Here is a 14,958-nt window from a genome sequence, read left to right as displayed (position 1 = left end):
TCTGCAGAAAAAAAGATAATTGAAAAATAATTCCTGTCCTATGGGTGTAGTGGAAATAAATTACTGAAGCCAGTTTTACTAGTGTAAAATAAATAAAGGGAAGGAGCTGGTGGAGTGAGGAGCTTCTAAGGCCTACTTTCTTTCTTCCTGATTATATTGTTCAGATCTACTAATTACATTAAAACAGGTGGCTCTTCCTAAGTGTATAAAATCAAATAAATACATAAATCTGGGTACTTTTAACAAGGTGGTATACAAACTTACTTACAAGTGTTCCTGTGCGTCACAATCCCTTCTCTAATATAAGTTTTCAATATTTAATAAATTAATAGATGGTAGGCAAAGACAGAACAAGAGGCAGATAGAGAAGAAATGATGCTAATGACCAAATGAACCTGTAAAAAGCAGCCCTGCTCTGACTGGAGCCCCAGTCATCAGCTGAGTGTCATGTCGGAGAGCTGGGAAGAGCTGGGGGAGGTTATGGAGGGGTTGGCGAGCTGGAGACTGGCAGCATCATTGGTTTGAACGGGCCGTGATTGATTTGTCACCAGAGGCCCATTTGACTGGGCGAAAAGCCCTTCTGATCTCAATCGCTCTCTGCCTCCTTCCCTCTGCTGTCCCTTTTTCCCTCCCTGCATTCGGACGCTGGCATAGCAGCTGGGCAAGGGGCTCAAGTTTGGGCTGACACAGAGCACAAGGGTTGAAGGTCACTGCTGCTGAAACTCTGTCGCGACTGACAAGAGAGATCCAGCTCATCATACTTTTCACTTTCTATTCTGCCTTTAGAACTCCAGAGGTTTACAAAGACCCAAATACACATCCACACAAATACACCAACACACCATTCCCCAAGCAGAGACACACCACCAAAGCCTCTCTCTCCTCTCTTTGCCTCTCTCTGTCTCCCTCTCGCACACACTCACGCACACACACACACACACGCACTCGCTCTCTCTCCCCACCCCTTCCACCTTCCTGTTATCTGTGGCTGGGAGAAACCTCTAGATCTACAAATATTAATTACAAAGGACAACGAAAGGTAAGAAGGCGTCAATTATCCAAAGGTGTCGTGATGTTATTTCAAGTCAATTGCAAATGTGTGAGGGGGAAGATTTCGCCCCAGTGATTCCTGTCTGCTTGGCTGATGGGGACCGGAGCCGATTCCCTCCCAGAACTGCTGCAGCTATGCCTTAAACCACACACTTTCCAGCAGGAGCCATCAGCATGGGCCTTTCTGAATTCTGTCTTTATTTCATTCATTAAGGGCATTAGGCAAGTTGGAATTTGTATGAAAAGGATCCTATGGGAATACTGTCTCCAGGGTAGGTATTTTCATGACTTTCCACATCCTGGGGCTCTCTCTGTATCTCTTCTTTTTCTCTCTCTCTTCTGTTAGATGGAGCTTTAAAGGAGGCTGCCCTCATCTTCCAACTAATCTGGGGAAAGGAAATATTCTGAGCTGCATATATTCAGTGAAAAATTATTTTATTTCTTTTGTAAAGTGGCAGTTACTAAGAAATTGTGAGACCTTTCCTGCTTAATTTTGTTAATGGGCTTTGTTATTATCATTATTATTCCTAGCTGTTTTCAGGTTTTTCTCACACAAGAGTTTTTTAATTACAATTGCCTTCGTTGTCCAAAAAGAATGAGATAGCAGACTGGACAACAGCAAAATAATATTAATCAAACAAAGGCAGACTTTAAATTAAACAGGCTGTTGTATTCCCATAAAAGCAGAACAATCTCAACACTCTAGCTCATTTCACTTGGCAAAGGAACATGGCATCAGTTTTTTAACTTTAAAATAGTTTAATGAACACGAATGGAGAAATAATTTTTCTGTGTATTTAGCCGTCTATAAAGAAGAGAGAATGCTTTAACTTTGATCGCCACAATTAGTTCCCTGGGTATCTAGAGGGGAACAGGGCAGCCCTGGGAGCCTCAGTTCTTTAGATACAAAAGCATTTAGATCGCTTTAGAGCAGTTAATCCTGAGACTGGCTAGGGTCCCTTTTGTTTTCTAACTCCATTGTGGGTTTTGTTCAGTTTTTTCTATTCGCATGATTGACTGCCCAATGGATGCTAATTATCCAAATGTCGCTTCTGTCCTTTGAGTGACTTTCTATGTATTATGGGCAACTGTCATGCATTCTGTCATTCTATATCATATTACATGTATTATCATATGAAAATGGTACTCTGCATAAAGGAAGGTGTCTGAACCAGCAGATGCTGCAGATATTTAGAGGACTTGCCTAATTTGAATGGATTTTCTATAGAAAAATTGGTCAGAAAGCATATAGGGGAGAGTCAGAAATTGAAAGTTTATCAGGTAATTATTTTTGTCCTTTTGCTGTTTACATGATAATGTACAAAGCATTAACTGTCTCTGCTTCTGAAATCTGCAGCCACCTTCCTCCTCCCGAACCAGGCAACCCGTCTGTATTTATTAGAGTATGACAGCTTAAGCTAATTAAACTGATATCTGTCTAAAATAATAAGCCCAGAAAGTTAGAATAAACATTATGATTATAAGCAGAAAAGGCAGCTATACAAATGTAACATCAATGTTATATTTTAATGATAATCTGAAATTCCTGTATGAAAAACATTGGATGTGGAAGTACAAACAATAATAAAGTTCTGCAAAGACATTTTTCACTGTAAATATTTTTTACTTAGATTTTTATCTCTTTACATGATATTAATAAGGCTGAGGGCTAACACAGCTGTGAACTTGCATATTTTTTATTTTATACATATGTGAACATATATTTAAAAGGATATCAAGGGAAAGATTTTTACTACAATTTTTTCACTAAAATAAACTTAACACACCTCAGTGTGATGTGCATGCCAACACTTAACAGGAATGCAAGATTTATAACGATAGGGCTTTTTAGATTTGCACTCTGGGGTCCATTGAATCCATAGGCACATCCAGAGTTTCCTCTCCTAAAATGTTAGGATAGTTTTTTGTATTTGCCATTGATATGAAATACTGTGGATATATAATGTTGAAATTCATGAGCTTGAGCTTCATCAAATATATGTGCTGTAAGTTTCTGTTAATGGTAAAGCTAAATTATGGGAAATATGTACTTTATGAAACAACAAAAAGATACCATAGAAAGATTTGCTCTGCTGTATCAAGGTGCTTTGAAATTTTACAATGATCAAATACACATGATCAAGCTGTGCTTGTTAGGGTACGAGGGGCTCAAAACGGTCAATGATTATTGATCAGACTGTTAAGTATTTGTTCACAATTCTTTATATCCCAAAAGATTCAGGGAAATGAACAGTGAAAAATTGCATCAGAGTCCACCTTTGTTTGAGATTGATGTATCAAAATAGAGTATTCATTTGCCAAACCTATTGGAAAAAAATGTATAGTAAATTATGACATAAGGACTCCAAGTACAGAAATTAATAATTCCTTTTTTTAATTATCCTTGTAAAATTGTAAGTGCTAATTAAAAAATTTAAAGCGTCTTTGTACAACATGAATAGTGAATTAATTGATAAGAGCAGATTTACACAGCAAAACCAGATACAGTCATAGCTTACCAGCTGACCTTTACATTTTACCTTACATTTTGCACATGGCAAATTTTTTTAACTGGAGTTGCAATAACAGTGATGTAAGAGAATCCATGCGGTGAAAATGGAAATTTCTGGTACTGTAACAAACCAGAAAATCTTACTGAGGTGCAGTTACTATCTTTTGGTAATTGAATAAATATTACTCCTTATGAGTAGTTCCAATTAAGTGTTGAGGGGTTTTATTATCATATCATTTGGCAAAAGTCCCAAATTATTTGAATAATAATTCTTTCTTGTTTTCTGAGATTTCTACAGTGTCTATTTCTACAAGTCCATCATATATATTATTTATTATTTTAAAATTAGCTATAAAGTTTGTTCCATAATTCAAAATATAACACATGTTGAAAGACAGTGCTAATGTATAATTCTTGCAAAATCATGAGGCATACTTTATTTGATTTCATTATGCTGTACATTACATAAATTCACAAGATCTTTCCTGAACACAGAAATCTCATAAGATAAACTTACTACACATTAAAGAAAACTACTGAACACAAAGAATTATTTCTGCAGATATTTGCCTCTAAGAAATGATAACATATGTCTGTGTCTGAATCTACAAATAGATAGATGGATACACACACATATGTTCATTCACACACACACATAGCCTCATACAGTCATATATCTTATACATATTTATATAAACAAATTTACATACTGCATCTTTTGTAAATCTTAAAACCAGCAATAGTATTTTATGTCTCATTTTCAGATGTTAATTCCCTTAAAATTACTTAATATTTTTCCAAATTAAAATTACATTGAAAATAATTAGCCACACTTCTTATACTTACATAAAAAGTTTTTAAAGTATAAAATTGGCAAAATGTCACTGATTGGTTGGAAATGCCCTTTCACCTTATTGTGTCTGACCTGCCACTTAATTAATCTGTTCTTGTCTGAGAGCAGACAATGTTAAAGATAAGCAGCACAGTGAGCAAAGTCTACAGCACTTTGAAAGTTGAAAATACATTCCGCTTTTTTTTATAAAATAATTTTACTTAACTATACGATTTCATCATTTCAAAATGCATCTTATCTGATTTCTTCTTATTGCAAATATTTACATATAAGATTCCCTGCATCTGCTTCTCCATTTCTAGCTTTATCTATTCTAATTGCCGAGGTTAGTACTGTAAAGTTTGCATCTGGTTTCCATACCTGCTTTCTGTGTTTTGAAATCATTTTTCAGAGACATGCGGTGGGCATTCAGGTAGTGCAGACAAGGGTGTATAGTGACAAAATATTGACTGGATTTGGTATTCACTTATGAGGGATGACGTTAGTGCCACAAAAATCCCTGTGATGTACAGGGAATAGTTAATTAATTAAAGGACCTGCTAATTGCTACTTGAGGTACTGTGCAGAGATGATGAAGAGTGCTTGGTACGAGGTTAGGTTCTCAGTTTTGAGTGAACATTTTCATTTAAAAGATTTCTTTAAAGTACATCCTAATTTTTTTAATGTTTTTTCAGGTTACTGTATCTAGTTCAGACTCAAGTGTTCAATTGAGCTTCAATTAATTATAATATATAGCCAGGGTTCTTTAGCTGGGATAGATTGATGGAGAAGCTTTGTTTCATTTGGTGCAGGTGGCACTGTTTAATAAGCACAGGAGAGAGTGAATAATGTAGTGTTTGCAAAGAGAAATAAATGCAAAATAGAGAGGTGCAATTAGATCAGCTCAGAGAAATAAAGGATAAATATTAAATGGTCAGGTATCTTGCAAATATCAAATAAAATAGTAATAAGTATCTCATTGAAAACTGCCATTTTAATTTATGAATATCTAAAAGTGCTGCTTTAAAATAAATCTAGTGAGCAAGTCTTCTGCCTTCATAAGGCAGGCACATTTCAATATCTGGAAAATACCAGACTTCTCATTTTCAAACTCTCCACATTATTTTTCTAATACTGAAGTATAAATAGGATTCTGAATTTAAAATATAAACACAAGGACTTAACAAATTTTTTTCTAAATTGTATTTGAAAATACCTTAACCTTTGGCATTCTTTTCTTTAATTGGAACTATGTTACATTTGAGAAAAATTACCCCATGGAAAATTAATCTGTGAAAACTTGTAAATTATTATCAATAATTTACTAGCAAATGAGGGGCTGTATGCTTCTCATGCATGCACTAAAGGTAAAATAAAGTTGCAGATTACTGAAAAAAATAACAAAACTGTAGATATAAAAGTAAAGCCCTTGAGAATTAAAATCTTCATGTAATTGCACACAAAAAATAAACACAAGTATATACTCCTGAAAATAACAAATAAGAAAAAAAGGAGAAATGTTATTTGACTTTAAAAAAAAAAAGTATCTGGTAGCTAAGAGGATAGTCCTGTAAGCTACTTAACAAAAGAATGTGAATGTATTAGGCATTTCAGCAACACTTCTGCATCTAAAAATTTCAGCTGTAGACAGATTTTCCACAGACGATTCCCCCCTACTGCTAACCTCTTAAATATACCTATAAAATACAAAATGTTCCCAATCACCTCCAATAAAGGAAGCTTCCTTACATTAAATGCATCTAATATTTGTGTTAGAAATCTGAAGTGCTTTCTGATGTGGTTAAATTCACAAAGAAATGTGGTTGTAGAACAGAAAGGAATGTATTGGGCACATCACTCTGAATATTTGCAGATGGATACAGAGCTGTGGAAGTTTACTTACAAAATATGGAATTAATCATATTCTCAGCCTCTGATTATTCGGAAGAGGCAATGCTATTGGACTCTTTCTCTACAAACCTTATTTTTGTTATGCAGCCGTGTTTACCAAATCCATGATATACCCAATCAGAGCAGCCTCCCAAACCTCCAGGATTGGTTGATATTGAACTTGTAAAATGTTTATGAGTGAGTGTTTGCCTGGTAATGTAGCCCTGGGTGCCCTGCTGTCAGCATGGAATTACTGATACTATTACACACAGAAGGGGTTTGGAGGGCAGAGAGAAGGGGAGCTGGGTAGCCACAGGGAACTTTCTTATCTGAACTCTTAAGGTGCATTTAGACAAAAGAGTTTTCACTAAAAAAATAACTTCCCCACTTAATTAACAAAAAAATAAAATCTGTCCATTTATACTAAAAATGTGTTCCTACAAAGAATCTTATTACACTTATTTGAGCCGTAACTCTAGAGCAAAAAGATTAGTCTGTAGTAAATAGATTAAAACAATATTAAGAACCAGCTACACTACTAGATGCAAAATGAGACATTTTTGCAATCTGTGCCATATTCTGTGCAGGAAATTTACTGAATTACTAGTAATTACCACTTCGTACTTTGTAAAAATTATTCTGTTTATGCACAAGTCAGGCAATCAGATCTAAACACATCACCAAAAATCTATATTCCCCAAAATGAAACTCCCAAGCTATCTTAAATATACAGCTACTGACCTTCAGAATCGTATTTTCTTTACCAATTCACTGTAATAAAAATGAACATTTTTTCATCAGTTTGGGAAACTGTGACAAACACCTTAAAACACATGTCACATGCCAACTTTACTTCATTTTTCTCCTCAGGGAATAGATACATCTGGAATCATAATCACAGATAAAAACCTTGACAAAATTGCATGAGCCCAGCCCTTCTCTCCAACACCTACCTTTTCATAACATTTAATACAATATTAATATCGGTTACTAAAAAGGCTTCCAACCTTTACATTTCTGACATAACATGTTCAAACCCATATTTCACACTTCTTGTTCTGTTTTAAGTTCAGTGGATTTAACAGGACTCTGGAGAGAAGATCATGTGGTTGAAGATTTCCCTCCCTCTTTGACACCCGTAGAGGCAGTTTTGGAATTGTTTAAATAGCTGTGGCTATATAAACTGAAATATGTAAGATCATGGGCATCTTATTTCTCTCACACATCTGCAGATAAATGCTTGTATTTTTATCAGAAATCTATTTGCTTGTACTACTGACAAACAATTTCAATACAACATCTGGGCAAACCATTCTGAATATTTTCCTTTTAAACTGTATTATTTATCTTTCCTGCATATTCCTGGTTTACCAGACAAATACAATTAGCTAATATTATATAATAATTTTATCTGGTATTTTTTGTCTATGATTGACAGTTTTTCAAATCAAAATAAAACACATTCGTAGTCGATCATCTTCTTGAAAGTGCGCTACCGTTTTAAGCTCAGTTTGCTTCTGAGACAGCTAGAGACCTTACTCAATCAGGGGTAAATGGTGAAATTATAGACCCAACAGATTCTATATGCACCCCAAAATGCTTGGCTTAGGTAATATTTAATAGCTGATTCCTGGACTGGTATTTTTACCCCATGCTTTTATAAAAGATTCATCAGCTGGTATTGCAAAGAAATGGAATTTGAGAACTTCGCAAATTTTCATTTATTATTGTGTTTGTAATTAATACCGTGCTGGAAGTACCTCAGGCAGCTTACTGTATGGCTTTGTTCGTGTCAGAATGGTGATAGCAGCCTCTTTTTGTTACATATTTAACAGCTTTGAAAGACATTTTTTTAAACAGCAAATGTACTAGACAGCTTTAAAGCAAAGGACATTAAATAGGTTGCCAATTATTCATTCAGCAGCTCTATGTGCGTCAAAAAAATGCATACCACCAAATTTTCCTGAGACAAACCACTTAAATTTCCTGTGAGTCATACACCATTTTTGCACTAACTGGTTAAGGATAGCAATCATTTAGAAAAAGAAACAGCTATAAAATGTTTCTTGCCCTGGAATACTGAAAAAAAAAATCTTAAAAAACATGTTCGTTTACAGTTAGGGGACACCATTTGTGTCAAGAAATGTCCTATTTTTAAACTGAATAGTGTTTCTTAGTAAGATTATTTCATTATTCTCTTTCACTTTAAAATGACCAAGTGTCTAACTCGGTATGTAAGAAGTGCAAAAAGTGATGTATAAATGGAGTAATAATTTCCCTGAATCGTTTCAAGTCAGTCTATAGAGCAACTGACTCTGAAGCACGCTAGTCTGTCTCCGGCAGCTCCGGGAGATGAAGAGCTGAGCTGAGCTCCACTTGCTGACAAGAAGCAAACTGTCTCACATTTTAGGAGAACAACATCATTGCCTATAAAAATGAAGAAGAGACAAAATAAATAAAACCAGTTAATGTTGTAGTTAACTTGCAAATCAAGTAAATCTGTTGGTACAGTATTTTAGAAATAAACGATAACAGCATCACACCAAACACACATTTCTGAACATATAAGCGTTCTGATTTTGATTTAATGGTATATCAGCGTCAACTATTGCTTCCTTTGCTGGTACACACTTCCTGATGCCTACTGTGAAGGGTGCCCATATTTACAACTGAGTAAGATGATTAATTACACCTTGTCAATCACGGTGCATGAAGACATAACACCACAGCAGACAATGAAGAAGATGCCTGAAGCTACAATTACATTTTAATTCATAGTTTATTGTATGTTCCCATATATTGCAGCCTAATAACCGTAGGGGCATCGAAAACATATGAGATATCAATCACTCTGCCCCCTGGTCTTTCATGTTTATATTATTCCACAGCCTTTAAATTACCATAAGTAGTTACTTATTTTCTAAGCTTTCTTCTCTCTTACCTTTTGCTTCCATTTATCTTTTATTCTTAGTACCTTTATCCAACAGCTATAAGTATTTGATGGAAGTTTGTAGCTCACTTAAAATCTGTAACAGACAACCTGAAACCCAGCAATTAGCAAAGACAGCTTAGACTTGTGTTCCTTTGTTGAAGGAGGCGTTGAATCTTTTGTTCTGATTTAGTCACGGTAGCTGGGTGGAAGCTGGTACCTCATTATGTGGTTGGTCTGTTTGTCTGGTAGGTAGCAGATGGTACTGGAGATGACGTTACCAAGAGAGGCAGGGTAGAGAAACTCAAGACCTGTGATTTGTTCACCTGTCACCTATAACAAAATACAGGTTAAAAGACTTTATTATTAGCTGCACCATTTTTTTAATGAAAAAAACCCTCTCATTTCAAATGAGTCCGCATTTGATTCTAAAGATTACTTTGCTATAGCAATATTTCTGTTGCTCATTATTCAAGAATATCCTGGATTTTATTCTGAACAATGTAAATGTCACTCATGTGTCAGTGTGTACATTAGCAGCTTTGTGTTTACATTCTGTTACTCTCCTTGTGTTTTGGTAGCAAGGGTTGGATGTCTTCTTGTGTTTGTATATCCATTAAGAAGATAATCAGAGATAGCCTGTGAACTGGAGGTCATGCCATACCTTTTTAATGTGCTATTGGTATTATTGGTTCCAACCAGTTAGGCAATACTGCTACATAAAATATTGTATTTTAATTCCATTAAATGTATAAAATCTTTTGGATAATTAGCAATGTCAGACAGAGTGTATGAATCCGTGACCTTTCTTAACTGCAAAATGTATGTAATCAGTTATGTGATAGGGAATTAAACAGGTATTAAAACATCTAAGGATAGTACGGTATGCAGCTGTAGATAAGGAAATATACAGCAAATTGCTGAAGTACAGCACAACACAATGCAATGGTGTTCCAACATGGTGTACGTAGTGTCTGGTGAGCAATATTCCACATCGCTCTTATTGGAGGCAAATCTCCCGTCACAGACAGTATTTGAAATGTCTTGGAATTTAACGCAGGAAGGGAAACATTTTATCAAGCTAAATACTATACAGCTCCACTAACTCTATTGCAGAAATCTAATCAGAATTAAAACATGAACTTCTATTGTTTCCAAGGTCTGATTTTAGGACAGTCTTTGGATAGTTCCCAGAGATGCCAAATTAGCTTGCATTCTGTATGGTTTCTTCAGGGGTCTTGTGGCTATTTCATATGCATTTCTACAAGAGGCACTTTGTTCTCCTCTGTGACATGCAAATGTATTTAACTACTCACAGCAATCCCAACAGAAAGATGACAAAAAGCCTAAATTATTTTAAGAATGGAACACATAAACCCAGCAAACTTTGACTATAAACAGAGTAATTACAATTTTAGCAAAGATAGTATTAACTGCATTACACCTGTAAGAGGCAAATCGTCATATCAGAAAGCAACACCTAATAGTAATACGCTAAGTGATGTAATAATTTGCAGTCATGGATTAGGCAGCGAGTCTCGTGATCTCAGATGTGCATTCAGATTTACTTTCCATCGTGCTACCTTTTCTAATATAATTAGAAGTGTGATATTTGACATCTTTAATACTATTTAGTCCTTCCTTACTACCCACCTTCTGGGTAAATATTTAGACACCATGAACAGTGTCCCTGGGTATCTTTTTCTTTTCTGGAGCCTTCCTGAAGCTTCTCCTCAAGTTCGGAGACCTTCCTGGCCTGGTTTTCTTGGTGTCTACTTGGAACTAAAAGCAGAGAGAGACCTTGCTCAGCTGAAGGCTTTGCCAGCCACAGTGACACAAATGATTGTGTTCTAACGGTGAATATTTTTCACAATGCGTGTCATTGGCTGCATTCAATCAGTAATAAATGTTGGGGTATCGTGATCTGCGCGTGTAAACAAACTTTTGACCCTCTCCTTCCCCGCGCTGGAGGCATTCTCCCCGACAGCCTCTTTGCTGCTGCGGGGCCAGGCACGTCACCCACTGTCACTGGGCGGCAAACGCAAACCCCCGAGCGGGCCCTGCTCCCGCTCCGGCCTTCAGCGGCCGCCTCGGGCCCTCCCGAGGCCAGGGAGCCCGGGAGGAGGCCGAGGCCCGGGGCGGGGCGGGGCCGGGCCGGGCCGTGCTGCGCCGTGCTGCGCGGCCGCGGTGCGGTGCGGTGCGGTGCGGTGCGGTGCGGTGCGGTGCGGTGCGGTGCGGTGCGGTGCGGTGCGGTGCGGCCCCGCGCCCCTCCGCGCCTGCCGGCCCCGAGCACATGCCGGCGGGCCCGGGCGCGGCGGCAGCCAATGGCGGCGGGGCAGGACATGATGTCAGAGGGGCTGTAGAAAAGGCGCGGAGCCTCGCGCGGCGGCCGGGCTGCAGACGCGCCGTGCGCAGGCACTGGGGCGGGCGGCGGCTCCGGCTCAGCCGTGCGCTCCCCCCCCGCCCCCGCCCCGACCCCCCCCGAGCAGCCGCCCCGGGCCCCGCCGCTTTGAGGAGAGAGGGGGGCCGCCGAGTGCCCGTCCCATCTGGTGCCCATCCAACTCTTCCTCCTTCCCCTTGGCTTTTTCTTTTCCCAATGAGCTCCAGCGGGCTGGGGGAGGAGCGGGGAAGGAGCAAACTTTGCCCCTGAGCCGCCGCCGCTGCCAGCCCTCCGGACTGTGAGTGCGTACGGTGGGCGCCCGCCCCGTCCTCCTGGCAGCGCTAGCCTGCTCTCCGCCTGCTGCAGCCTCCCTCGCCCTTGCTTTCCTCCAAATTTCGCTCAGTACGATGTAGGGGGCTTGTCGTTATTATTATTTTTTTTAATTTATTTCTCAGCGAAGATGGCTTAATTTTTTATATTTCTATTATTTATTGATCCCTCCCAACCATAAACCTGCCCAGCCTTCTGCCAGCTGGGCCAGAGCGTAAAGCCTGGGACCGCACCTGAGGCAATGAGCCCTGCACTGAAGAAGCCTCCTAGAGGGATGTGCCGGGGCCGCGCAACAGACTAGATCCAAGCCCCGAAGCTCACACCACCAGTTATCCCCTCTCCCTCACCCCCTTCGCCCGCCTTTTCTGCACCCCGTCTATCCCCTTGAAGCCTCGGATCAGAGCCTGCGCTGCGCTCCGGAGACCTTTGCCGGGGTGAACAGCCCGGAGCCCGAGGAGAGACGGGGCGGCCGTGCTAGATGCATGGGGGAGGGCTCCGGTTAATGCAAGTTCTGGGCTCCTGCAGGGACCCCGACAACTGTCAGCAACAGCAGCAACTCGGGGCCTCCTCCTCTGCTTCCTCAGCGATGCTTTTCCACAGTCTGTCCGGCGCGGAGATGCACGGGGTCATCGACGAGATGGATCGGAGAACCAAAAGCGAAGCACCGGCCATCAGCTCGGCTATAGACAGGGGAGAGACTGAAACGGTAGGAGGCGAAGCAATGGGAGAGTCGTTCAAGCCCCTAAACAAAATAAACCCCTCAAAGATAGAGCTTTTCCCTTAAAATAACAGATCGGGGGGAAACGTATGCAAAATGCTAAATCGGAAGAAAATTAAGCATAAAGGCACCCCAAAAGATTAAATAAAACCGTGGGGAAAGGCATGAAACTGTTAATTATTAATAATATGCATAGTAATAGTAACGCTTGGGTGAAATGAACGGTACTGCTCTTGCGAGAAAACAGAAAAATAGACCAGCCTTTTGGTAGCGTCCAAGAACTCCTTCCCTTCCCCCAGCCTGTCCGGCCTTCCAAAGTTTTTAGGAAGAGGCAAAGTATGCTTTTATGCAGATAACGTTTTGTCACAGAGAATTTTTTGTCTGCAGAATGGAAACACAAACACCAAATAATCCAGTTCTGTGTTATTTTTCAGGTAGGATGTCTACGCTGAGGTAGTCGTTGTAGCATTTATAAACAAAACCCCCAAACTCAAGTGCCTTTAAATTATTATTTTTAAAAAATAATTGTAATATATATAAACATTGGGTTTGCGAACATGGCAAACAGAACTAGAAGATATGTTTCAGGGAGACGGATAGATGCAAATTTTTATAACTTTACCACTTTTTATCTTCTGTCTGCTGATGCGTAATACTGTATAGTAATACATTTAGATAATAAAAAGATGCATCCTTTTAACCAGAGTTAAGCTAGCAAAGTAGAAGAGATTTCTGAAGTGTGTTAATTCATTCAACATTTTATGTATACTACTTTTTTGTTAAAAAATGATAACTCTGAAGTGAAATGATCCCGTATTTTGGTTAAGTGCTGCCTTCTAAGCTGATACGGGCATATGCAAGAAAGATATCTGTTCTCAGTTTTTAAAACTTACTCAGTATGTGTTATTTCTCTTAATGCTATGTAGAAATTTACTTAAACGTGACAGTGAGAGTATTTAATCCTGAAATACTGGCTGAAAAACAGCCTTTCTACTATAAGGGTGGAATGTCATTCCTAATCTAAACGGTTTTGGTTTTCTTTGGAAAAGTTAATATTTCTCCGTACAATTAAACAATATCAAATAATCTTTCCTGGAATAAATATTGTGGCATGATACCTTTATATAATGTATAGGCATACACATGTGTATATAGTAAATAGTGGCATAGAATACTGGATCCTTAAATACCATTTCTGGATCTCGGAATATCTTTGTTACTGGAAAAGCAAAGCAGAAAAATCATATTTAATTTAAAATGGATTTAAAAGAAACTACTTGGGTTATAAAACGTTTCCTAATCAGAGTTCAGTTAATGCCTTGAAGAAATAAGCTATCAGTGGATTTGTGTGGCTAACGTATCAGTGTAGTGCCATGATTTTATTTATGTGTAGTTCTGATAGTGGGAATGGTGTAGTCCAAATAGTAGTGCTCATAGCGTTGGGATTTTGTGATCTCTGCAAGTACGGGATGAAAGTAATCAGTCGAACAAATGCTGAAAAAATAGCTTCATTTTCTTTCCATTCTTCTCTATTAGCTGTCTTTTCTTTTTGCTTAGCGCAAGGACTTAAGGCTCTAGAGGAGGTAAAAGTAAACGAACAACTTCTTACACTCCCCCCCCCCGCCCCCCGAATCGAAACAAACGGCGTGTTTGTCATATCTGTAAAAAATGTTTTGGGTTCTCTTGCACAAGAACAAACCTGCAGTGTGCTTTTGTGCAAAGTGGATGATAGTAAGTTTGGAACGAAGTGGACAGCAGCGCACTGCAAGCTCTGCCATAAACTGCACCAGTCTGAACCTCCTCTCCTGAACACTGTTTTAAGGTGCCTGCTAAAATAAATAAGCGTGCTTAAACGGTTTCCGATATTTTTCTCTCTTTCTTTTTGGTAGAAGCTGACAGAATATGTATGTATTTGTTTTTTTGCAGGGTTTCGATTGGATTGCGATTTGACACTAAACTATTAAATTATATAGGGGTTACATTTAGTTTTATTGCTTCCAAGTTTATCCCAGCATAATCTAAAGTGCTCTGTTATTTTTTCCCCTCTTTCTTTCCTACACGTTTCACGCTATTTCGTTTTCCTGATAAAACGTTTTTCACCTCGGATTTAGTGATGCTCATCTCCTCCGCGGTTTTATTTACTGATCCCTTCAGTGCTTTGGGTCAGAGCAGATTTGGATCCGTGTTGTTTGGAACCAGCTTGCAGAGAGCGCTGTGTCTGCAGCGCTGTGACTACTAGGGGGTTTGATCGTAATTCACTCGGAATTTTATAGCTAGGAAAATACACACACAGACACGCTCCACATACACGCACTCA

At 38.8% G+C, this 14,958-nt stretch overlaps 1 protein-coding gene across 4 annotated transcripts in view; it reads left to right on the top strand.

Moving 5' to 3' along the window:
- Positions 1 to 931: 931 nt before the first annotated feature.
- LHX2 (LIM homeobox 2) overlaps positions 932 to 14,958 on the top strand; it is a 34,614-nt gene continuing 20,587 nt past the window's right edge. The window contains exon 1 of one of the 4 annotated variants that reach the window (XM_074608857.1): positions 932 to 1,039. Coding sequence is in view for 3 of the 4 variants with exons in the window: in XM_074608855.1 (XP_074464956.1) it covers positions 12,402 to 12,629 (228 nt within the window). In the remaining variant the exon portion in view is untranslated. Of the gene's footprint in view, positions 1,040 to 11,604; positions 12,630 to 14,958 lie in introns of those variants that run through there. The other 3 variants (XM_074608855.1, XM_074608858.1, XM_074608854.1) reach the window with 3 other exon arrangements.

The sequence above is a fragment of the Larus michahellis genome, chromosome 15 (assembly GCF_964199755.1).
Source record: "Larus michahellis chromosome 15, bLarMic1.1, whole genome shotgun sequence".
Lineage (NCBI taxonomy): Eukaryota > Metazoa > Chordata > Aves > Charadriiformes > Laridae > Larus > Larus michahellis.
This window is presented reverse-complemented; position numbering and strand designations above follow the sequence as displayed.